This window comes from Lygodium microphyllum, chromosome 4, assembly GCF_053477565.2.
Source record: "Lygodium microphyllum isolate KBCC chromosome 4, Lygodium_microphyllum_v1.1.10, whole genome shotgun sequence".
Taxonomy (NCBI): Eukaryota; Viridiplantae; Streptophyta; class Polypodiopsida; order Schizaeales; family Lygodiaceae; genus Lygodium; species Lygodium microphyllum.
This window is the reverse complement of record NC_141138.1, coordinates 33285345-33311705: the sequence shown is the minus strand read 5'-3', so window position 1 is coordinate 33311705 and position 26361 is coordinate 33285345. Positions and strand designations below refer to the sequence as shown.

At 47.7% G+C, this 26361-nt stretch overlaps 1 protein-coding gene across 2 annotated transcripts in view; it reads right to left on the bottom strand.

Annotated features, from left to right (window-relative positions):
* Nucleotides 1-26361, bottom strand: part of LOC148036932 (pseudouridine synthase and archaeosine transglycosylase (PUA) domain-containing protein) — a 129885-nt gene that overhangs the window by 71445 nt on the left and 32079 nt on the right. For both annotated transcript variants that reach the window (XM_087675858.1, XM_087675857.1), the window contains exon 2: nucleotides 887-968. In XM_087675858.1, coding sequence (XP_087531984.1) covers nucleotides 887-968 — 82 coding nt within the window. The remainder of the gene's footprint in view (nucleotides 1-886; nucleotides 969-26361) is intronic.

Here is a 26361-nt window from a genome sequence, read left to right as displayed (position 1 = left end):
CACCTCGAGGACCTCGATCTCCGTCATCCCTAAGTGCAATCTCCGTCACCGGCAGGCTGAAATCTGTCAGATACAAAAGTCCAAGACTGCTAGAAACTCAGCCTTATAAAGGCTGAAAGTAATGCCTGAAAAATACCTGAAATAATCAGGTCGGCTGTATTTAATGCAGCCGCAGTCGGACTGCTGCTGCCACGTGGCAGACTGCCACATGGCACTGCTGGCATGGCACAAGAGATGACTAATGACTCTTAACAATGACAATGGATGCCCACAATGTGTCATTATGTAGGGGATTTTTTAAGCAGTCGTCCTACTATCTCAATCGGTTATTGGCCTCACAAAGTCTACTTGTGAGACCCTAGCCTATAATCCCTTGATACCTATAAATCGGATCCCTAATCCAATGGTTAGCACCAGGTACATTACAATATTTATGAATCATTTTGGTTTTTCATGCTAAGCTTTTCCTGTATCTATATTTTGAAGCGAATAAAATTTTCTATGTATTGTATGTATGAGGCTTTCTCAACTAAAGTAGTCAAATTTTACATACAGATTATTGTAATAACATATTGTGTCCCCTATTATTAAGTGTCACAATTATGTGGTGTCTTTAATGAGCTGGCCCATTTATACAACCTAAGTAGCAGGGATAGATTCCCAGACTCAATATAAAAGTGATTGGATACTGCACAGTTCAAAACTTTCACCGTCATCATTACCAAGCTTACAAGCTAGCCCTTGAGAATAGATGGAGAAATCATAAAACATCAAGTTTATTATCATAATCTGATATACATAATAAAGACAAAAACCAAAAGTGCAAATAAGCAGAGTTTTCAATGAAGGCTGTAAGCATAAACAGCTTTAGATGCCGGAAAATTACCTCCTCTGCAATGCTTTGCCGGATTTTCCGTTGAACCGATGCCTTCACTTGATTTTGGGATGATATTTCCTCTTGGGTGAATCTGCTTGAAATCCAATTTTAAGTGAACAAGCACCTTAGTCCTAAACATTGGAAGACTCAAATGCAATCTCTTTGATAGAGAAACAAAACCTAAACCAGATACCAACAACTTTCAAGAATTAAGCAGATCATTTTTGTTAATCATCCTGTAGATCCCACTTTAAAGTTTAATGAGATCACTTTCCTACACAAACAAATAAAAGACAGCAGACAATCCAAAAATCACCACTCCATCAATAATTTATGCCTACATTTACTTTTTAGGCATGTCATACTGTCATTCTCAACTACAGCATTTTAACATCAGAGATATTGACACGACACTTTTATAATATCTATTCAGCACTCTGCAATTTTTTTGCATGTGTTCCGATGACAGCATTGAATGTCACATAAGAGTTCTTTTTCTCATGGACCACTTTTGCCTTCTAAACGATGGTAACTCCATCGATAATTTATGCCCACATTTGCTTTTTGGGCATGTCATACTGTCATTCTCAACCACTGCATTTTAACATCAGAGATACGGATGTGACACTTTTATAACATCTATTCAGCACTCTGAATAATTTTTATATGTGTTCTGATGACAGCATTGAATGCCACATAAGACTTATTTTTCTCATGGACCACTTTTTCCTTCTAGTTGTCTTTTAGATCATTCATCTATCGCATAGTCAAGACTTGATTAGGATCCAAATGAGTAGGCTTCGACATTGTGAGTTATCCTATTAGATGCCTTCGATATGAACATAGTAATTGTGATGTCGCCATATTTCAATTGTAACATCCCCTGGTTTGTAGTAAATTTTTCCTGCCCTTGATCGATTTGATTCTGGACCTTCAATAAATTGCTTCCAGTATCTATCTAAGTGTTCCAGTTTTCAGTTTATAATTGATCTTCAAAATGAATTATCAAAAATTGCATCAGATAAAGAACGAAACCAACATTGCACCAGATAAAGAACTAAATAGACACTGCTGCATTTTGCATTTTTGGATGCCATGATTGATCAAATGCAAGCAGCTGAATAAGAGGAAACAAGACAAGCTAAGCTTGAAGGAAAGCTAAAGCTAGGAAAAGCATTTTTGTTTTTTTGGTTTGGAAGGGGGGGATGCCTCCTCTCACTATGTGAGTGTGAGCAAGGAGTAGTCTCCCTCACATGGCCATGGGGGGACGCTGCCAAAGAGATGACCGATACCCCTCCTCTCACTATGTGACTGTGAGCAAGGAGCAGTCTCCCTTACATGGCCATGGGGAGTCGCTGTCAAAGAGATTACCGGTACCCCTTCTACACCGACACTTTGGCTCAGAGATCATAATCCTCAAGCATAAACCTCCTCTTTGCTTTATTTCATAGCCGAAATTCTACTAGAGCAATGACTATTCTCTGCTGTGTCAGCAAAGCAAGTTTACACCCATCTTCTAAGGTCATATCACCCCCCGTCGCCACTCAAGTGTTGTCACTGCAGGTGGAGCCACATGTAATGAAGTTGTAGTAAACCCAAACATGGAGGTTGTTGATCCTGTCAAAGTGCACAATGGAAGAAGAACACAATCACAGCGAGAGAAAGGGAAGAGAGAGACTGAGATGAACGCAGAAAATAGAAGGAGAAATCTTCACTGATCTGAAATGACATGTTGAATATAATGCGGACTTATCAATCCCTAAACGGAATCCAAAGCATCAGTGAGGGCACTGGATTAGGCTAATGATGGAGAACATGCTGAACCTACAAAAAAGTGAGTGCAGCCAAGTGTGGGGGGGCTGCAATATATAGTGGAGCAGCCCCAATTCTAGCCAACTATTGCATAAGCATTCCCTAAAAGGGGCCAACCAGTATTTAACCACAGTCACCTACATAAAGCTGGCCGACTGCTGCATGGGTGGCTGCAATTAATGTAGCTGCAAGTCCCAAACCTGATCGCCAGCCTGCAACACATGTGGACACACCAGGGGAAGCATAAAATTGAAATGTACTTTGCTGAAATAAAAGGCAACCGATCTGAACACACTCCCAAAAAACTAATGAGACTACAAACAGTCGGAGCTCCTTCATCTCTATCAGACTCTGATTGAACTCACAACCAAGAGACCACAGCATAAAATAAAAGAGGCTAACACCCCCTCTTAGATCTTGGGGAGTGTCTAAAGACCCAGCAACCTCTAAGATGAAGGACAAAGGCATCATGAAGAGATCTATTGCATTGTCCTCCATGGGACAATAAACCATTGCTAGCTTGGAATCCACGATCCACTCCCATACATGATGGTACCGAACCTCTATATGTTTCATGTGGGCATGAAACACAGGGTTCTTCGCTAGAGTTAGGGCACTCTTGTTTTCCACACGTACGTCTGTGGGTCCTATCTATGGAAAGCCAATCTGCACCAATATCCAACAAAGCCAAACTACCTCCTAAGCAGTAAAGCAGAGGGCACAATACTCAATCTCCGTAGAAGATTAAGGCCATTGTAAGCTGATTCTTACTGCTCCATGAGATAGCTCCTGATCCAAGGGAGAAGGGAAAACTTGTAGTGGAGCATCGAATTCACATCTCCAACTTAGTCTAGGTCACTCCAACCTACTAGAGTGGCTCCCTCTCCATACATAATTTTGTAGGATCTCATTGTGAAGATATGCTAGGGTTTGCACTAAGGAAACACAACATGTACGACCAAGACTAAAATACAAAGACTTAGACACAGACAAGCAAAACTCAAACCGTAATCGCAAAATGTAAAATGCAAAAACTCAAAACCCAAACACAAAGAGAAGGTAAATGAATGTTGTAAATGAATGTAAGAGTGTACACAATGCCCAAGGGCAAAGCAATGCAGTGTCAAAGAGTAACATCCACCGAAGACAAATCCCAAGTGCTATGACCACTAGTCGGAGTGTCAAAGTGCAAGAAACGCCAAACGCTGATCACCAGAGTGTCAAGGAACCAAGGCGACAACTGTGAATGATGCTTGATGATGTGAGCGGCAGCAAAAATCTGCAAACGCAGCAATAGGAGAGCCGCCAAGAGAATGAAGAAGGTTGCTGGCTGCTGCCAGGTAGGGTAAAGGTCAAACACAAGCAGCAAGAGGTCACCAGAAGGTGTGGGAGATCACTACCAATTGTCGCCTAGTGGAGGAGTATCCAACACAAGCTGAAGGAGGCAAACTCTGCGTTGGCAATAGCAAAAGAGTCTAAATGCAACAGAGAAGAGAGCGCCAACAATAGGCGACAGCCAATGAGGAAGGCGCCAAGCACTGCAAGGGCTGATGGAGGAGTGGCAACAATCGCAAAGGATAGACCGCGACGTGGCTAAAGGCTAATGGCTGAAATCTGCACTGAAATAATGAGACTAAATGGTGGATAGCCTATCTATTTATAGATGTTGAAGGATGCCCCAAAATTTAGGTTTTGGGGAACCACTGAAACTCTATCAAACTGCGCACTAAATTTGTATTTTTCATTAATTAAGTGTATTTTGGGGTTGTTTAAAAATGCTAATCAACTGCAAAGCATGTTTTAGCTCAACACCCCCTCTCAGGCCCAAAGCAAAGCCTAAAAGGGAAGGCCAACAATGTTTACCCAACGGCATCCCACCCCAAAGCAACCAAGGCATTGGACAAGGGGTGCATGTCGACTACCCACTAGCTACCAAGACTACAAAGGTAATGGTTACCTTACCAAGGGAGTCCAAGTAATCACCCTAGAGAGGACAAGGCATTGGACAAAGGGTGCATGTCCGCTATCCAATGGCCTACCAAGCCCTACAAAGGCGCATGGAACCACATTGTACTTTTTTTGGGGGGATGAAAAGTTATTTTACGGGTGGCGACCAATTAAGTAACAATGACCGAGAAGACGGGAGTAGGAACGGTACACCCAACACATCACATAATAGTACAAGCTTATCCAACCACTGGAGGATGTCAATGACGAGGAAAAGGTGATAAAGTATCATGGAAAGAAGGATGGTGGTGTAATCCGCAAATGAAAATAACTTAGGATCCATCCAATGGTGCTCTGCACAATGGGATGCATAGTATGCTACATGCTAAAGAATGCTCCACTTGGACAGTGTCCCTCACGGGGAAATTCTTCACTTGCCCAAGCACTTTAGTACAAAGATGATGAAATCATACAAGGCATAGAGAAAGGTAAGTGAAAGATAAGTGCCGATGTCAAAGATAAGTGCCAAAACCCGAAGACCAAAAAGGGTAGGAACCCCTCTCAACCTAGATATCAAGGCCAAAGTAGGTAGAGGACCCAAAGAATGTCGGTCTTCATGTGGTGTCGAGAACCATGTGGATGAAGATGATGAAGCATCCCTACTGGAAGAGCAAGGATAGAAGATGTTCGCAGTCATGTTTGCCATGCCTTATCATCTCTTGCATGTGAGCCTCAATCTGAGTTAGATGAGGGCTTTTGGAGCTCTAACAGGTCTATCATGTGTTTTAATGGGGGAGGCTACTCATTCTAGAGTGGCTATTTGGGTGTATTTCTTTTGTTTGTCAAGGTCCAGTGTGTTTTCCATGAGCAATTTCTACATTTTCCAAACTGTCCACACCTGCCAAAAATTGTCCTTACTAGTCAGATTTTTTGGTGGCCATCTAGCATTTTTAGACATTTATTGTACTACGACCAGCATTAAATGCTAGTCCACTGACATTTATTGCATTTCTAGATTTCAATAGTCCAATTTAGGGGTTTTGTGGCTATTTATAGCCATTCTCCAATTTGGAATCATTCATATCATCTTCTTTCTTTGTTGGCAAAAAGGAATTCCTGAGTGCCCACCATGCGTATGAGGAGTGTGCATAGCACATCCAAATGTGAGCAAGGGTGGACTGGGTATGGGCATGGTAACCACCTACGGAGCCCAAGGTGGAGGGATAGAGACACAACAAGCAAAGGATGAAAATCCCTACATAAGAGTGACCCAAGGGATGTGTGATGATAGTTTATAAGCAAAGGATGGATATCCCTACGTCTAAAAGGTTGTGCAAGGGGTTTATGAGTTCCCTAGGAAAGTGAAAGGGATGCCCATCATAGCCGTCCCAGAGTGAAAGGATGTGGTAAAGTAGGGGTAGGTGGAAGGTGGAAGGTACATTGTCAGGATGGCATTCCCCCTAACGATGCACGAAGAGATGAAGTGAATGGAGGGTAGATAGATGGTGGGATGGAGAAAGAAAAAGTGTTAGAAGAGATGGAAGATCCAACCCTCAATGTGCTTTGAGTAGAAGTGGAATAAAATCGCAAGTTTTGGAATGAAGGTGTCAGTAGATCAAAATGTGGAGAAGATAGTGGTGGGATGGGAGGGAGTTGAAAAGTGTGGTTTACTTGCTCAAATGAAACAAATGGCAAAGATATACCTGATGAAGGGTATTTGCTCCGAGAGCCTCCTCTATTAAAGTTAACATACTAAAAAATCATCCACATCCTGCACAACAAAAGAAGAAACGAAAGACGGCTTTGGTGTCAGAGTGCAGCAATGCAGAAGCGAATGACCATGACAAAGAGTGAACGGAGAGAGAAGAGAGAGAGAGAGAGAGAGAGAGAGACAATGAAACATAGAAAATCTGCAGTGAAGAATGTCGTATAAGAATGCAGATTTATACACGAGTGCAGAGAGAATATCTGCATATGTCTCCGCCATAGGGACCTCAATCTCCGTCAGCCCAACTCTTGTCTCCGTCACTTGCAGGCTGTAATCTGTCAGATACAAGTGAGTAAAACTGCTCCAACTCAGCCTTTAAAAAGGCTGAAAATAATGCATCGTAAAATGCAAAAATAGGCAGGCAGCCGACTGCAGTCAGTCACGGACAGCAGTCTGACTGCTGCCACATGGCAAAACTGCCACATGGCACTGCTAACGTGGCAGGGGGGCTAATAACTGCTAATACCCCCTCTCAAATCTTAGACAAGGTAACAGATGTAGGGATCTGGAATGTCAATGAAGTGAAGCCTGGGGAAGGCCCTTCGTAAACAAATCTGCAAGATTGTCTTCAGTCTTACAATACCCCACATCAATGGTCGCATCCAGAAGCTTCTCCCTAATGAAGTGACACTGGATTTCTATGTGCTTCGTCCGGGCATGGGATATGGGATTCCGTGCCAAAGCAATGCAACTCTGATTGTCACACCGCAAGATAGTAGGATGAGTCTAGGGGCATCCAAGCTCCTCCAACAACGGCCGAAGCCACACACCCTCATGTGTGGTAGAAGACGCAACCCAATACTCGGCCTCAGTCAAAGATAGGGCTACCGTGGGCTGCTTCTTGCTACTGCAAGAGATAGCACCATCACCCAACATAAAATAATAACCTGTAGTAGACCGCCTGTGATCCACATCACCAACCCAATCATAATCACTCCAACCGGCAAGAACAAGATCAGTACCGCCTATACCTACTGGATAATGAATCCCTAAGCCGGAGGTCCCCCTCAGATACCATAGTATCCTCTGAGCAGCCTGCCAATGCACCTGCTAAGGCGCACTCATAAACCCAACCAAGAGACCTATAATAAAACATAGATCAACCCATGTGTTGAGGAGCCAAATCAATGATCCAATCAACTTACAGTAGCGAGTAGCATCCGCCAAAGGAGAATTTGCGTGTGAAGTGACCTTCCAATTCAGATCCATAGGAGTAGAAATGGACCGACAATCCTCCATCTCAAAAGTCACCAAGAGCTCCTGTACATATCTTTGCTGAGAGATGAAAATCCCCTTTTAAGACTGATAAATCTCATTGCCCAAAAAAAAAATGGAGAAGTCCTAAATCTGTCATCTCAAACTTGTGGTGTAGGGCTGCCTTCGTCTCTTCGACCTTCTAGGTATGAGCACCGGCAATAATCAAGTCATCAACATACAAAACAAACAACACATGACCGCCCTTGAAAGTGTGCACAGAAAGCTGCGGATCGGCCCTAGAGCGCCGATATCCCAACTTGGCCTAAAGAAACGAGTCAACTTCTTGTTCCAAGCACACAGAGTCTGCTTTAGGCCATACAAGACCTTCTTTAACTTGTAAACCTGTACATCGAAAGAACCAAATCCAAGAGGCTGCTCGACATAGATCTCCTCCTTCACATCACCATTCAAGAAGGCAAACTTCACATCTAACTGAAAAACAAGCCATCTCCTATGGCCAACCAAGGCAAGAACAGCACGAGTAGTCGCCATGCGAGCTGTAGGGGCAAAAGCATCATGGAAGTCAACACCTCGGCGCTCTGCAAAACCTTTAGCAACAAGGTGAGCCTTGTACTTATCCAAAGAGCCATCACTATGGTACTTGGACTTGAAGACCCATTTGACACCAATCACCTTATGAAAGGGACGAGACACAAGGAACCAAGTGCCATTCTGCTCAATAGCCTCCAACTCGCTTCCATCGCCTTCCGCCAATGATCAAACTGTAAAGCCTCATTCACTGATGTAGGCACTCTATCCTGCATAACACACGACATCAAACAGTAATTAGAGTAAACAAGCTCCGTAGTATGTGTCTGGTGCCTTCGTGACCTTTGTGGTCCATCCAGCAGTTCCCACTCCTCAGGGACCCCCTCGATCCTTGAATCTCGGAGAGTATCACACGCCCAACAAGGAGGAGGCTGGATCTCTCCTCGACGCTCGCCATCCACTAAAGACTCGGGTACATCCACGGACGAGATCTCCACTAGGGCTGCCGATGAAAGAGAGGACTCTGAATTTGAAAAAGAATCTCCATCAAGAGGCTCTGGCTCCAAAGAAACTATCACGGGAGCCCAACTCTCCCCTGGATCTCCAAGAACAGGGTGCTCCTCACCTCCCTTAGTGACTGGAACTTCCACGAACCGCACATCTCGGCTCGTGTAGACATCCCACTTCACGGGATCATCCAAGCAATAACCTTGGGATTGGGAGCTATAGCCAACAAAGACCTGTCGTCGGGAAGCCGCCTCAAATTTGTCACGCTGTGTCTTCGAGATGTGCACATAAGCATCACACCCAAAGATCCTGAAATAAGAGACATCAAGCTTAGTCCCAAAGTAAGCCTCAAAAGGTGTCATCCTATCAACGGCTGAAGTGGGAGATCGATTGAGAATGTGGACTATTGTAGCCATGGCCTCGGCCCACAGAAACTAAGATGTCTAGCGATACGTGCCATCTCAATCACACTTCAGTTGTTCCGCTCCAAAATGCCATTCTCTTGAGAAGTATTGGTATTAGCAAACTCCTGGTACATGCCCCTATCTGCACAAAAACGAGCAAACTCATTAGAAACAAATTCACCACCCTTGTCTGATCGCAAGTCTTCAGTCTCCGGCCAAATCGGTTCACCTCAAAGAGAAGCCAATCCTTGAAGTGGAAGAAAGCATCTGACTTCAACGTCAAGAAGTAGGCCCATGTCATCTTGTTGTAGTCGTCTACGATCAACATGAAGTACAAGCTCCCCTTGAGGGACTCGGTCCTCATCGGGCCACAAAGATCCGTAGATACTGAAACCAGCCTTCCTTCTTGGAATGGGTGGTGATAACCTAATTTAAGAGTTAATTACAGCAATAAATAAATGCACATAAAATGAAATACACACTTTACCATAACATTCTTGGACAGTAGGCACCCTGTTGGCCCCAAAATTGGCGCCCCTTGCGGTATTTCTTTAGCTTTCATTCAATTGGAAGGAGTACAACTCAAGATTCTTCAATCTCCTCCTGCTAACCAATTGCTCTTGCTGTCATAAATGACTAGCAAGCCTTTTGGGTCATTTGCCCCTTGATTCACCCAGGACTTCTTCTCCAATTCGACCCTTGGCTGGCCAAATGCTGCCCCAAATCAATTCGGGATGGGCTAGCTCCTAAAATCCCTTGATAATCTTCATTAATCCATTTTCAGCAATTTCCAGCCATTTAATTAATTTTCAGAATTGATTAATTCTGAAAATTAATTTAGCCCTTAATCCATGCCCACAAAATTGACCTTGCCCATCCAAAAATTAATTGGCTAGGCCATTTGCAACCCAAAATGGTCCCATGCATTAATTGACCCTTGGACAAGTATTAATCCATTAATTAATGCCTAGTCCCTAGTGTCACCACTGACACTTAATGGCCAATTAATGGTCCTAGGGGTAAACTAACACCAAAATTCACCTAGAATCTAACAAGTGTAACTTTTTACAACTTTTGCCTTTGACACCCATCTTTTTTACAAGGTCCTTCAGCCTTCAACTATGAAAAAGTAGCTTGCACCTCACATGTGCAACACATGTGCATCTTTTAATTGCACATTTGATTAATCATTTAATCAAATGTCAATTAAACATAAGCAAAGCATCAAATTTTCACGTCCTCGTGACAGATACAAGCTCCATAGGTGAAGTAGACCACCTCGAAGCTTTATGGGGAATCATATCCCAATGTTGTTTCCTACGAATGCAAGAGACACATGGCTACTTGCTCACCACTATGTCCAGCAAACCTCGAACAAGCGATCCTCGCGACGCCTTCCGAATGTACTCATAGTTCCGATGACCAAACGGACCATGCCAAAGCTTGAACTATGTTTGAGAGGTAAGAGCTATAGAAGACCTCAATTTGTAAATGCCGTTCTCCTCATACCCAGAAGAGAGAACCTGCCTCGATCCGGGATCAAGGACGCGAACAGCGTCACTGTCAAACTCCACCAAAAGGCCGAGAGAACAAATCTTATGTACCGAAAGTAAATGATACCCTAAACCTAGCACATGAAACACCTCAGAAGTGTGGGTACCACCACGTCCATCTGGAATCAGCTGTATCTCACCCCGTGCAGCAATAGACACAGAAGAGCTATCTCCAATGAGAATCTGTCTACGCGAGGGTCACAAATGGGCAACAACTACTGTCGAAGGAGTCATGTGCCGTGAGGCACCACTGTCCACAATCCACTCTCGAGCCTGGGAAGCTATCATCGCAACATCAGAAGTCTTCGGCGTAGGATCCTCAATGACCGCTAAGTGTAGAAAAGCAGCAGATGAGGGTGCAACCACCACTCCAAAATCCTTCATGTCCTTCTTCTTGGTGTCCTTCTTGTCCTTATCGAAGCAATCCTTCTTCCAATGACCGGTCTTACCACAGATATGGCATGTTGATTCTTTCTCTTTGTCCTTCTTGGATTTGTTGTCCTCCTTTTTCTTTTGGTCCTTCCCCTCCTTCTAAGAGGCTTGACCAACCAATGCCTCCGATTTGGAAACATTCTATCCCTTCAATTGTTCCTCTTGGTCTAAGATCATAGGAACTAACTCTTCCCATTGAAAAGTCGACTCTCGCCCTGATGCAATAAGAGTGGAATAAAAGGTACCGAATCGTGGCAGCAACTAGGACAGTAAAGTGATCGCCATGTCTTCGGAGGAAATGGGCTTCCCCGCATTTTGAACCTGTATTTGAAACTGCCGAAACTTGTTGATGTGTTACCGAAGCGAAGAAGACTTAGTCATGGACAGGGTTCGCATCTGCACCTCCAAAGAAACCATCTTTATCAAGGTCGTCCGATTATACATCTAGCCGAGCTCCAACCCACATCTCGCGAGCAACCAACAAGTGCTCAATATGGGCTATCACGGCTGTTGTACAAGACAAAAGGAGAAAAAAACAAATCCCGGTATTCAGTTTCGGTATTCAGTTTGTCCCAATGAGACTAAGCTTTGGTCAACTCTACACAAGCACTGGAAGAGAGTTTGGACTCATCTCTCACCGAGGGCCAGTTGATCTCCTCCATCACAAGTTCCGCCAAATCATAAGACTCCAATATGGCCAACATCATCACTCGCCAGATACGGTAATTGTTGCCATCAAGCTTCTAATTTGATGGAAGAGCCGATAGGACAAGCACCTTCCAGTCCATGATCACCTGGAACTCTACATCAATCTTTGTAGACATCTTCACCTGCAATGCCTGCACAAACGCAAAAGAAACTCCCTCTGACTGTGAAAACGCAGCCTGCTAGGGCTCGTCTTTGATTCCCGAACCTTCTTCAACAGAGCTGAAGGTGATGAAAAGGTAAAATCTGCACTTGAAGGCAAAAACACAGCCTTCTTCCTTCCCTAATAGCAGAAAAACAGCAGCAGCTTCACCAAATCCTCTCTTTTCTCGCACGCCCACACTCACCTCAGTCTTGTTCTAATTCTAATGCACAGCTCATTTGCTCACACTTGAACGCTAAAAACGCAGCCTTTTGTCGTGCTTAAAACTCCTCTTTAGATAGGTGTCAGTCCTTCAATGCTTTGATACCATGTCAAAGTGAAGCAATGCAGAAGCGAATGACCATGACAAAGAGTGAATGGAGAGAGAAGAGAGAGAGAGAATGAAACGCAAAAAATCTGCAGTGAAGAATGCTATATAAGAATGCAGAATTATACACGGGTGCAGAGAGAATATCTGCGTATGTCTCTGCCTTAAGGACCTCGATCTCCGTCAACCCAAGTGTTGTCTCTATCACCAACAGGATGTAATTTGTCAGATACAAGTGAGTAAAACTGTTGGAACTCGGCCTCTAAAAAGGCTGAAAATAATGCCTCATAAAATGCCGAAATAGGCAGGTCGGCTACATTTAATGCAGTCGACTGCCGGACTCGGACAATCTGACTGCTGCCACGTGGCACTGTTGACGTGGTAGGGGAGCTAACAACTACTAACATTTGGCTCATACGACTCAAAAGGATTATATGAACCCAACATACAGCCTAGCCAAGATAAAAGAGATGGATCGTTAGACGCGCCAAATATCGTAGTCCCTCCAAGATCAAAGAGATAGCCAATCTCACCAATCGGTCCAAACAGAGTAGCAGCACTTGTTGCAGGAGTGTAAACCGAACTGTGCGTGATCCTCAAGTACTCCTCAAACTCTTCATCTCTAAGGTGACCAAAATGAGAAGAAGAAGACAGCAAAGTCACCTCCTCCTCAAGACCATAATGCCTTCTCAAAACCTCCAATGATAGAGAAGCTTGATAGGGCATCATAGGATCCTAAGAAGAGGATGCCTAAGACATTATGAGTTAGAATAGAGTCATGTGTGCATCTTGCACCAAGACTAGCCTCCGCAATCACCGCAAGATACTCTTTAGAAGAGCATTGGCTCTGATTCCATGTGAAGACATACTAGGGTTTAAACTGAGGAACACACCATATGCGACCAAGATTGAAACACAAAGACTTATTGAGACAAAGCAAAACTGAAACCCTAAACACAAAATGCAAAACACAAAAACTCAAAGCTCAAAACATAAAGAGAAGAAACTCTAAAGCGAATGAATGCTGTAAATGAATGTAAGTGTGTACAGAATGCCCAAGGGCAGAGCAATGCAATGTCTGAGTGACATTCACCGAAGACGGATCCCAATTGTTGTGACCACTAGCCAAAGTGTCAGAGTGCAAAAAACACCAAATGCTGATGACCAAAGTGTCAAGAGGCTAAGGCAACAACTGTGGATAATGCCTAATGATGTGGGCGACAGCAAAAAGCTGCAAACGAAGCAATAGGAAAGCCGCCAAGAGGATGAGGGTCATCAACTACCGCCAAGTAGGGTGAAGGTCAAACACAAGCAACAGGAGGTCACCAAAAGGTGTAGGACATCACTGCCAACTATCACCTAGTGGAGGAGTGTCCAAACGCAAGCTAAAGGAGGCAAACTATGTGCTGGTGATGGCAGAAGAGTCCAAACACACAGAGAAGAGAGCACCAACAGTAGCAACAGCCAAGGAGGAAGGCACCAAGCACTACAAGGGCTAATGGAGGAGTGGCAGCAGTCGCAAAGGGTGGACCGCCACGTGGGTGAAGGTTGATGGCTGAAATCTGCACTAAAAGAATGAGACTAAATGGTGTCTATTTATAGATGTTGAAGGGTATCCCAAAAATTAGCGTTATACAGGACCATTAAAACTCTCTCGAACCGCCCACCAAATTGACATTCTTCATTAATTAAACGTGTTTTGGGGCTGTTTAAAAGTGCTAATCAAATGTAAAGCATGTTTAAGCTCAACACTCATTCCCTATAAATAGCACAATGCGCATAATGCGACTCTCCAATGCATCTTCATATAAGAAGGCAAAAGTGCCACCACATAATAGATGTTTGGCCTTGTATAAATGAGCTAGATCAAAGAGCCAAGACATAATAATAATACCAAGCGGTGTTTCGAAACCCCGAAACAAGAAATGCCATTTCAAAAACCTTGAAATGTATTAAAAAAACAAAACTAAAAGGATTCAACATTTTCAAATGACACTCTGTTTGAAATCGGCTTGCCTATCGGGGGGGTTGGTTGGTGACATGTGGGTGGCGTGTGGGGAGAGGATATATAATTTTTGTTTGGGGGGAGAGATTGTGAACTCTATCCACTCATGTTCCGCTTTTGGCCCACAAGCAATCCACTTTCAACTCTAGCCTTCAAGTTATACTTTTATGCGTGTGTTTGCATACCCATTTCTCTTCATTAAAGCCATCTATAATGAGAGGATGGAAGCACAATTACCACTAAGTGGCCACTCACATGTCAAAACAACCAGCCCAATCATTGTCTATAAATGCATACAGGGAAATAAAAGTGCCTTTAGGATAGAAGAGGCCCAATATCTAAGTGCCTTTTAAATGGCAAGAGATATGTTTGATTGCTTCCAATGTGTAGTCTCAGGGCTATGCATGAAGTGTGCCATCTGAGAGGCCCCAATCTGAATATCTGACCGTGTATTACTCAAATACAACAGACAGTTAGCAGTCTAGCCAGCTCGTGTGAGTATGGTCTATGACTAGCATTATTAGGTGTTTTAGGCATCTTATTTCATTTTTTTGCAAGTAAAATGTGGCTGATTATATTACTCAAAAAACAAAAAAAAAAAAACTAATTACAACGAAGTGCTCATGCTCAACAGACTAGCTAGAGCTAATGAAAGTCACAAATACATCATGTATACAAGCCTCTCAAGGTGGTCGGGGGGGATGGGGGCAAGAAGTCGTGGTGGGGGGGGGGGGGGGGGGGGGCGGCCGCCGTGGGTATCGCCATCTGGGGCTGCCTGCCTGCATCACGAAAAATAGGTCCTCGCCACCCCAAGTGCACATGAAATGACATCGGAGCTCCTGACGAGCCCTGGACTCGCCTTGCACCTAATCCCATCGGCCGCGGAGGGAGTGGATGAAGGAGGTCCAAAGCTCTACTAAGGTCGCCTATACTAAAAGTCTCTCTCTGCTGAAAGCCTCCTGACACCGCACCTTCCAAATATGCCAACCAATAAGACTACCTATGATCTCCCATACCTCAGAGCCGTCTACTCTGGACTCCAGTACCTAGTGGATGGGTAGAGCCTCCAAACCGACCACTACGCACGACACTGCCTCGATAATGAATATAGTGTCCTGCATCCTAGCCTCATACAGAAGGTGATGGCCCTGACTAACCACCTGCCACCAAAAAGCTCCCCATGAGATACATCCAAGGTCGGGTGCTATACGGCGAAGGATGCGGCATGCTCCTCTCCACACAAGCTACGCCGCCTCACTCGACCAAAGGCAATGCACCAAAGGTAGTGCTTTGGGGTTTCCAGAGGTTGCTGTATGCAACGCTTACAACCTCCCTCCTCCTACATCTAGGCAAGCCAGCTTCCCACCGCCAAGCCTCCATGTGCCACCAGCCATAAAAAATACAATACCCTCCTTGACCTCCAGCTATCCCATAGGCGGCGCCAGAAGGTCCGTCGGAAAGGCTCCATGATGCTGTCCTCCGCCCAGTGCTTGCTACGTGACGGCACCTAATCCATATCCTCCTGCATTAGTAAGTGTCTGCCAATCCTAACGGTGTACTCCACGAACCTCGGTGGCTTCTTGGCGACCGCAATGGCCGGCCATAGCACTCTCCCGAATTCCACTCCAGCTCATCAAGTGGCCTGCCCTACCAGATCTAGAAGCACCACTCCCTGAGCTCCTGCCAAAAGACAAAAGGGTCCAGCCACCATATCTTCCCCTGAAGGCCAATCACCCGAATCCTCTTCCATGAAAGGATAGCTATTCCCTCATGCTGTTGCCCTCTGTCAAGAGCCAAACGCCCCCCCCTCCTAAACAGTGAAGGTCCCAGGTGGAGTGCCGCCCACTCTACCTACCACCTGTAGGGGGATGCCTACTGGTGAAAACCTAGAGGCCCATACCTCCTCGGGCTCTATCGGCTCTTATATCGGGGGAGCAAGCCACTCCTGAGGTATTGCTGCATCTATCTCCCTTCTTCTCAACTCCACTCCTCTCTGGCAGCTTAGTACTCGCTGCAGCACCTCCTCGTTCACCATCCTGTACACCTCCCGCCATGTCCTGATGATACGAGCCGGGCCAGCCTCCCAACCAGCCCACTGGATATGGGGGTGCTCGCCAATTTGTGCCCCTTCCCGATCTCTGACCTGGGGGTTTCAGATCACCAGCTAACGGTCTATTTCCTCCAGGCAGCCTGGGGGGCTCTCGATTAGGGCCTTACGAAGGCCTTGCCATACACGGAGCAAGTTGCATAGGAAAGGTAATCTGGGGGGGTGATCTGGGCTGACATGAAGATCCATCTCAGGGACAACCTCCACTCACCGCCAAGCCTTGATCTACAATCCTGAAGACCCTCCTGCAATAGGACCTTCCACGTTTGCCCTCCTAGTGTGAGGCCGTGAGCAACTAGCTTGCCCAAGAGGGCCATACTCTGATACTCTTTATCTATGATCCCAAGCCCTCCCTCTGACCGATGCCGTATAATGGTCGCCAATGCCACCTTGGCCCTGGAATCCCTGGAGTCATCTGACCCAAACCAAAGGAAGTTCAATAATAGGCGGCGAAGCTACACTACACAGGATGAGAAGCACCAACACGAGGCAATATACCAGGCCATCACTAGAAGGACCTGGTTAAGGAACAAGGGCTCGGCCGGCTAGTGAAAGGCGAGCCGTGCTTCACTAGATCAGCTTCCTCCAAATAGAATCGAGAACTGAAAGAAACTGTTGCGTGGGAGTGATGTCGAGTCCCACCTGGAACCCTAGGTACTGGACGGTCTGCCCTCTGCTCACCCATCTAAATCCCAGGTGGACGCCCCACTACATGCTAGAGTCCAAGTGTGTGAGAAAACCAACCAAATTTCACCAATTGATTTTTGCTCCTACTGCAAAATAGAACACCTCAAGAGCCAGCCTCACTCTCTCTAGCATCAACTCATCGTCCTCTATGTAGAGTGATGTATCATCTGCATACTCTAACAACTTAGTCTCCTCTCTCATTGGAAGTCGGAGACCGCGTAATACACTCACACGTGACCTGAGGAAGTGAGACATCGCCTTTGCAAAGAGTAGAAACAGGTACGGGGCCAAGGGGCAACCTTGCCGAACCGATCTCTCCAGCCAAAACTCCTCCCCTCGCCTACCACCTATGAGAACCCTGCTGGTGGCCGATCTGTAAAGTGCAAAGACCCCGCAAATCCAAGCCTAGGGAAAACCTAACCTCACCATGGTGCCTTCTAGAAAATCCTAGTCCACCATGTCATAAGCTTTCTCGAAATCCAAGAGTAGTACGACCAGTCTCCGCCCATTGTGCTAAGCCCACTCTGTCACCTCAAAGAAGATGAATACATTGTCTAGGATGCTCCTATCCTAGACAAAGCCTATCTGTGTGTCACGGATGATATTTGGAAGCACAGGGCGTAGTCGCCTACCAATCATCTTTGCCAGTGCCTTATAGGCCACTGACAATAAGGTGATCGGTCTTCACTACCGGTCTCCCCCTTTGAGGAGAAGACTAATAAGGCCTGCCGAAAGACCCCCTCGCATCTGTCCTGAAGTGAAAATCTCTTGAAAGGCCATCAGTAGGGGGTCCTTCACCACTTCCTAGTAGGTAGTGAAGAAGGCCTTAGAGAGGTCATCCTCTCCCGGGCATTTCTATCCGTCCTATGTATGAAAAACCTCCTCTAGTTCCTTCTCTGTGAAGGGGGCTAGGAGGGAGCGTCCCATCTCCTGAGTCCTCTGTGACAAGGGACACGATGTGATCCCAGACCTGCTGTCTACAACATTGTCCTCTAGCTAAGGCTGTCTCCTACTAGAAAAGGCGTCTGTAGTAGTCGATGGCAATCTCCATCACCTCGTGTGGGCTAGAACGAGTCCTCCCATACTAATCTCGAAGGCTACGTATCTGCTCTCCTGAGGTGCGAGGCTGGTGCACCTAGAAAAACTCCTAGCACATCGTGTCCCCCTTCCGCGCCCAGAAAGTTGCCAAGGTGCGGAAAGAGAACTCTGAGCGCCTATCCTCTAGGCCAGCAATGGCCGTTCGCGCGTGCACCTCCTATACATGGAGAGTGGGATCTCCTGGTGCCTCCTGTAATAATCTCTGTGTGGCTACAAGGACCCGCCAGAGTACTCTCTCCTCCTCCCAGCTCTGCTGCCTAACCTATATGGCTGCCTCTTGGCAAATACTGCTCGACTCGGCTAGGACCTCTGCAACCTTCTCTGCGATCCGGTCCCTCCTGCCCCACTCCCTGGTCCAAATCTACTCTATCTATCTCGTCGCCTCCTCCCTCCTATAGATCAAGTCGGGGATCCGACAGGATCGTGTTTCTGTCTAGGGCACATGCTGGGGGATCAAGTGTCAGGCGAACTAGGCAATGATTGGTGGGCAATGATCGGACAATGTGGTGCCCACCAACTACCCAATCTAGCCTCCACGAGAGCCTCCCCACTCTCCCACATAAAACATGTCCAACCGCTCCAGTAGGACTCCACCTAGCCGTCTGTATCCCCAAGAGAAGTCCAACGACCTCTCCCTCCTATGGAAGGCAAGGTCTCCTAGGCGTCACGTGCTCCTGCTACTAGTAGAAAAACCTCCCATGCCTCCTACTCCTCCCCAACCATGCCCTGGTAATTTCTGCCTCTGCCCTACTGGTCCTCCAAAGCCTCCAAGTTGTTGAAGTCTCCTCCAACGATCCAGGAGTCCACCTCTGGGAGTCCATCCGTGATCTCCACCCAGAACCTACTACGTGCCCTAACCTCCGTAGAGGCATAGACATTGAGGACTCCAAGGCATGAGTCCCCAATATCCAATCTGATCCATAGAACTCTCCCTACCACTGTCGTCCCATGATCTCGTACACAGGCGGTGAGACTCGGGCCAATAGAGATGCATACGCCTCCACTCCTGCCGTGGGCACCTATGGCGTGCTCCTAGTGTGTGAGCTGCCCGGGAGTACCTTCCCTACCCATTGGGCCTATTTGGGAGTAAGCTTGTGCTTCTGTAGAAGTAAGATGTCAATCCATCCAGCAAGGGCAGGCTACAGCTCCTGCAGAACAATCAACTTCCTGGAACCAAGTGCCCCATTGTAGTGGAGACTATTCACATTCCAGGATGCAAGGTGTAAGCTCATGGGGAAACATGTGACTGACCGAACAAGCATCTATTCAGTGTGGAGGCTGCTGATGAGGGGGAGAAACTATGGGGCATGCAAGTATGCTTTGCCGCAGGTCTGGACGACGAACTCCAATCCCCCATGGTGACCATAGGGGTGATAGATGCTCCAGGTGATACTATCAATGCATCTATCAGCCATGCTGAGAGTCATGACTCTATACACTGGTAGAAACAGGCCGCCTGTGCCAGGGGCCACTCGATCACATCCCTCGGAGCTCTCCATTGTGGAGGGGCTCGAAAGATAATGCCCAAGTGTGGGACCTTGGCACCAGCCCACCAGTTAATGTCCATCATGCAACCAGGCCACTGTTGTGCAAACAGTGCTAGTCCTTCTTCTCCCATCCACTAGGAGATGTGATCCACCACCTAACTCTTCAACTCCTCCTCTATCTGTGTCGTCGTTCAATCCCTTGAGTGAGAGGACTGAAGGAAAAAAGCGTAGTTTGGTCCATCCAGTGGTGCTAGTAGATGGACCTTGCTCCTCCTTAACTTACGAACCACGAGGATCCCCACCTTAGAGATAGTGGGAACTCTCTGTGCTCCGCAACTCTCACGTAGGACCATGGGCCACTGTAGAAGAACTCCTGTGGCAACAGTTGTGCCTGTCTCGGGAAAGTGTGACGAGCGGCAGGGGTAGATGAGCTAGTGGCTATGTGGAAGAGGGAAAATTGCTCGTGCGAGGAGGATGTAGACGTTGCTGGCTCGTCGCCTCCTGTGGGAGGAGGGGGGGTGGGAGGAGGGGGGGATCACTTGAACCGGGTGCAGATCAAGGGGGGTGCTCGACAGGGGAGGTGGTAGGGGGGAAGAGGATCGAGGGATGGTGGGAGGTATGTGGCGGGCGGGTGTAGGGAAACCGAGTGGGGGCTGTGGGATCTCAAGTGAGGTAGTCTGTGGCACAAGTGGTGGATGTGGGGGACTGCGGTCCTACCGGGTGGGGCGGGCTGTGGAGTGCTTTGCTGAGGGGGCGTCGCTCGCCCTCCTGCTCCCTGCTATCGAGGTTGCGTCTAAGGAGCTAGCTACAGGCCCCCTTGCCATCTCCCTCTCTACCGTCTCTGGACCCATGTAAGCCGTCAGCGTCCACCTGCGGGCCTGTCGACGGAGCTACCTTGGCTCCGAAACGTATACAATCTGTTGCCTGATGCCCAAAGTCATAGCAACGCAGGCACTGCCCTGATTGCCTAGTCACAATTGTTAGCCTGCTCTTATTCAGTCTCAGTCTGTCATCTCCTGGTTGTGAGCTCCTGTCAGAGTCCGACAGGAGACAGAGGAGCTCTGTCAGTGTGTTTTTAGGATGCTTTAGTCAGCATGCAGCCTTGGGCATTTTACAGCCCAGATCTGGGCTGTTTTTGGGGTGACTGCCCATTATTTTGGGCAGTCGGACCAGTTCTGGTCAGTCGGACCAGATCTGGCCATAGTCGGCCAGATCTGGCCAGGTCGGCCAGTTTAGCTGGTCGGCCAGTTTTCTGGCTGGAGGCTATTTATAGCTGCCCCCCCAGTCAGTCCAGTATTCATGCTCTGCAGGTACAGCACTGCTCCCTCCGTCTCCGTCTCCGGCATTGGTGCTGCCTCTGCTTCCAGTCTGTCCTGGTTCCCTCACTGATGCTCCGGGCTGCGTGCAGGGACTGTTCTGTCCATTCCAGTGTATTCAGCATTCATCTCAGTCAGTGCAGACTTTCTTCCTTCATTCTCTGCTTCCTCTCTCCTCTCCTCTGTGTTCGTGTTCTTCTTTCGCTGCGCACTCTCACATGGTATCATCGCCTGATTGAGAGCACGGAGGACGAGAGAAATACCTTACTGCTGCTGCCCACAGTTCCACAACAGCCAGGCGATTCCTTCAGGCGGCTGCCAACAGGTCCATCCCAGCCAGGCGACTGCATCAGAAGGCTGTACAGCCTGCGTTTGCTGTACACAGGGGCTGCCACGTCATCCAGTGACGCAGCAACCCTGCGTTTGCTGCCTGGCGACCTCTTCTACTGCAAAGCGACCATCCTACAGCTTGCGTTTTGCTGTTTTGCAGGTCGCTTCTTCCCCGGCTGCTCCTATCCTGCAGGCGACCTCTGTCTGGGCTTATTCCCGGTGCTGGTGGTCTCGATTCTGGTGTTCGACATCAGATCTATTTGTGTTTTGCAGATCCAGGTGTTTGTAGGCACTCTCTGCCTGCATCTTGGTGGTTGGTGACCACATTGTTGGTCCTATTTCGTCAGCGGCACAACTTTCTTTGGTATTTTGCAGATTGGAAGATGTCTTACTAGTTTTCAGGCTTTGAAGACTCAGAGGATGAGCTTCTTTCTCATCATTCCTCTGAGCGGAGGCAGGACTATCGTGAAGTTCGACATCGGGAAGACCCTCCTCGCACTCGTCCTTCTTCAGTCCATGCATCTCAGAGGGTTCCATCTACTGCAAAGGTTTCTTCAGTGAAGACTGCATCAACTGTGCGGATGCCTTCCTTGATTCCCTCTATCCAGGTGCCGATTCTCCCTTCCTTTCCGAAGGAAGACAAATTGGATGGTTCCAACTATTCCCTATGGTCATGCAAGGTGGCTCGCATCCTTGATACCTTTGATCTATGGGAGCTTGTTTCTTCGCCCATCGACCGACCCCCCGTGGATTCGTCCGATGGCACCTCTATGGACCGTGCAGCCTTATGGGATAGGCTCAACTCACGAGCCCGTTCCTTTATTTTTATGAGTCTCCATGATTCTGTTCTTGTACATGTTCACAGGTTAAAGACCGCGGCGGAAGTATGGACAAAGCTTGCGTCTTTGTATCAGCACAAGACATTTGCCCACAAGATTTACCTGGAGAAGAAGTTGCGGATGCTCAGTCTTGATGGTTCTTCTTCCATGAAGGAGCACATCACGAAGATGGAGGATATGCGAGGCGAGCTAGCCTCTCTTGGTCGTCTGATATCGTCTGAGGATATGGCGATGATTCTGTTGACTCAGCTGCCATCACCCCGTTATGATGTCTTCTACACCAGCCTCATCACTACAAGAACCCGTGAGACTCTCCTATGGGAGGAGCTTTCCCCGCTTGTCTTGGAGCATGACGAGCGACTCAAAGAGGTGGGAGCCAGTGGCTCCACCAAGGCATTTACGGCTGCCACAGGTGGTGGCAAGAAGAAGAAACAAAAGCAGGAGAAGTCCAAGGACAAGAAGGAGGAAGATAAGAAGGATGCGAAGGAGAAGAAGCCCAAGTGTCCCCATTGTGGAAAGGGCACTCATCCCGAGGAGAAGTGTTGGCAGAAGTATCCCCATTTGAAGCCTAAGGAGAAGGACTCGAAGGCGGCCCCAGCCACAACAGAATCTGCGTTTGTGCATCTCTTTGTTGAGGAAGACACTGCCCTAGCTTCTACCACACAGGAGAAGCCTTGGCTCGTCGACAGTGAAGCATCTTCACATATAACCTTCCGTCAGGATTGGCTTCAGGATCTTCGTTCCAGAGGGGGTACAGTCACCATTGGTGACAATTCTACAGTTCCTGTTCATGGAGTGGGGACTTTACCTATGTTTTCTGACAGGCGGTCTTCCTCCGCCAAAGTTCTCTATGTGCCTAATTTGGGCTTTAACCTATTATCTGTGCATGGTCTTACTCAGTTAGGTACCCCAGTCATTTTTACTCAGGATGCAGTCACAGTGGAGGATGCTTCTACAGGAGATGCTCTTTGGACAGGTACACAGGAGGGTGGGCTTTATACGCTCACAGCCTTGGCTGCGCGGACATCCCATGAGCTTGGGCTGCTCTGGCATGCTCGGTATGGTCATTTGAACCTCGATTCTCTTCGCCGGGCTTCTAGGAGGAAGATGATGGAGGGACTTCCTGATTTCCCTCCCCTTCACACTTTGTGCCCTAGCTGCTTGAGGGGCAAGCAGCACCGGCAGCCTCACCCGCAGGTTGCTTCTAGGAGGGCTACTTCTCCGCTTGAGTTGGTACATACCGACCTTTGCGGACCTATGGGCACGGCCTCCCTTGGGAAGGCCAAGTATTTGATGCTGATTGTGGACGACTTTAGTCGTTATGTGTGGCCTTATTTCTTGGAGTACAAGAGCGAGGCGTACTCCCGTTTTTGTGAGTGGCAGGTGTTTGTGGATACCCAAACAACTTCCAAGGTCCGTGGTGTTCGAGCTGATCACGGTGGAGAGTTCACTTCTCACCTTTTCTCTCAGTTTTGTAGGGATCATGGTATTCGGGTAGAGTATTCCCATCCGAACACACCATCAGAGAATGGTGTGGTGGAGCGTGCGAATCGGACCATGATTGAGATGGCCCGATCTATGCTGGAGCATAGGAGTCTTCCTCATTTCCTTTCGGGTGAGACGGTGGCTACAGCGGTGCATATACGCAACCGCTCTCCGACTTCGGCATTACAGGACATGACTCCATATGAGGCTTTCTTTGGAAAGAAGCCTTCCGTGTCCCATTTTCGCATCTTTGGGTGCGATGCTTTTGTCCATGTGGACAAGAAGAAGAGGAAGACGAAGTTCGACTCTAAGTCGAGAAAGTTTATCTTCGTTGGTTATAGTACGACCACGAAGGGATATCGGCTCTACGACCCGACGACTCGGCAGGTTGAGGTGAGCAGGGATGTGATCTTTGATGAGGCTTCGGCCTCTGAGGATCCGATTCATGGTTCTATTACAGATGTTTCTTCATCATCGACGGACCCCCCCCCCCCACCTTCTCTCCCTTCACTTCCTTCCAGGATCACCCTTAGCACCCCCCATATTCCTCCTCCTTCGGCTTCCCTTTCTCCTTTGGTGGATGTGCCTTCGTCTTCTACGAGATCTTCTACCGCCACTTCGGGATCTTCACGGGATATACAGTCTTCTTCAGATGCGGAGGATTTACCTTTTCTCGGTGAGGGGGAGTCCCTCTCCGATTTGGGTGCTTTACAGGTTCCGGAGACCCTCCAGTCTCCCTCACAGAAGGAGTCTCTCACGATTCCTTTATGGTATCGCCGGCTCATGCAGGATTCAGGTGTTACTTACTTTCCTACTTCTTCTTCAGGTCCACATCGATCAGCACGTTTACAGGCCCAGCGGGACAGTTCACTATGTGTGAACTATGCTCTTATGTCACAGATTCTTCAGGATTCCGAGCCTTCCACTGTGGAGGAGGCTCTTGCACAGGATATTTGGAGACAGGCTATGCAGGCCGAGCTCGACTCCATCGAGCGAAACCATACGTGGGAGCTTGTACCGCGTCCCGCGAAACGGAAGGTGATTGGTGTGAAATGGGTCTTTAAGACCAAATATCTTGCAGATGGCTCCTTGGACAAGCATAAAGCTAGGCTTGTTGCCAAGGGTTTTGCCCAGCGTGCAGGGTTGGATTACTTTGAGACTTTTGCTCCTACAGCTAGGATGTCCACCATCCGAGTGCTTTTGGCTCTTGTTGCTCATCACCGTTGGCCTGTCTATCAGATGGACGTCAAGTCTGCTTTTCTGAATGGCGTTCTTGAGGAGGAGATTTATGTTTCACAGCCTCCTGGTTTTCTTGTGCAAGGGAAGGAGGATCATGTCTACAGGCTGCGGAAGGCTCTTTATGGCCTAAAGCAGGCTCCTCGTGCTTGGTACCAGCGGATTGACCGCTTCTTTCTACAGAGTGGTTTTGAGCACTCCGCTTATGATCCCAACCTCTACTTACGGGTTGTGGATTCTCTTTCGGTGTTCCTCATCTTGTATGTGGATGATCTTATCATTACAGGGAGCGACACTCAGCAGGTGGAGCATACACGGTCCATTCTACAGCAGGAGTTTGACATGACGGATCTAGGGATCCTTCACTTCTTTCTAGGTCTGGAGATCTATCAGATGGCACAGGGCATTTTTATCTCACAGCACAGGTATATCTCCGAGCTTCTTTCGGAGTTTGATATGGCTCAGTGTCGGCCTATCTCATGCCCTATGGACCCTGAGTCCAAGCTTTTGACAGCTGGAGTTCCTCTTACCGATCCCACCCGTTACAGGTGCCTTGTCGGCTCTCTTATCTGGCTGCTTCACACTCGGCCGGATATCTCCTTTGTGGTGGCTTTACTGTCTTCCTTTATGCAGACTCCTACCCAGGAGCACTGGCAGGCGGCCTTGCGGGTTCTTCGCTATTTGCAGGGGACTCGATCCTTTGGGATCATGTATGGAGATGGGATTACCCTTTCTGGATGGAGTGATTCTGATTGGGCAGGTGATGTGGATTCACGACGATCCACTACAGGTTATGCTTTCACCCTTGGATCTGGTGCTGTCTCTTGGAGCAGCAAAAAGCAGCCTACTGTGGCACTTTCTTCTACAGAGGCTGAGTATCGGGCCCTATGTTCGACCGCTATGGAGGCAGTTTGGCTCCGTCGCTTACTCGCAGAGATTGGCTTTTCCCAGACCGGACCTACGGAGCTGCGCGTGGATAACCAGAGTGCTCTTGCTCTGGCCAAGAACCCGGTGTTTCATGCTCGTACGAAGCACATTGAGGTTCAGTATCACTATGTTCGAGAGCGGATCGTGGATTCGGAGCTGGTGGTGGTCTATTGTCCTACGGCGGCCAATGCAGCTGATCTCTTTACGAAGCCGTTGCCTCAGGCTTCTTTGCTTCATCACATGCGGTTCTTGGGTCTTCAGACTCTCCCAGGAGTTGAGAGGGGGTGTTAGCCTGCTCTTATTCAGTCTCAGTCTGTCATCTCCTGGTTGTGAGCTCCTGTCAGAGTCTAACAAGAGACAGAGGAGCTCTGTCAGTGTGTTTTTAGGATGCTTTAGTCAGCATGCAGCCTTGGGCATTTTACAGCCCAGATCTGGGCTGTTTTTGGGGTGACTGCCCATTATTTTGGGCAGTCGGACCAGATCTGGCCATAGTCGGCCAGATCTGGCCAGGTCGGCCAGTTTAGCTGGTCGGCCAGTTTTCTGGCTGGAGGCTATTTATAGCTGCCCCCCCAGTCAGTCCAGTATTCATGCTCTGCAGGTACAGCACTGCTCCCTCCGTCTCC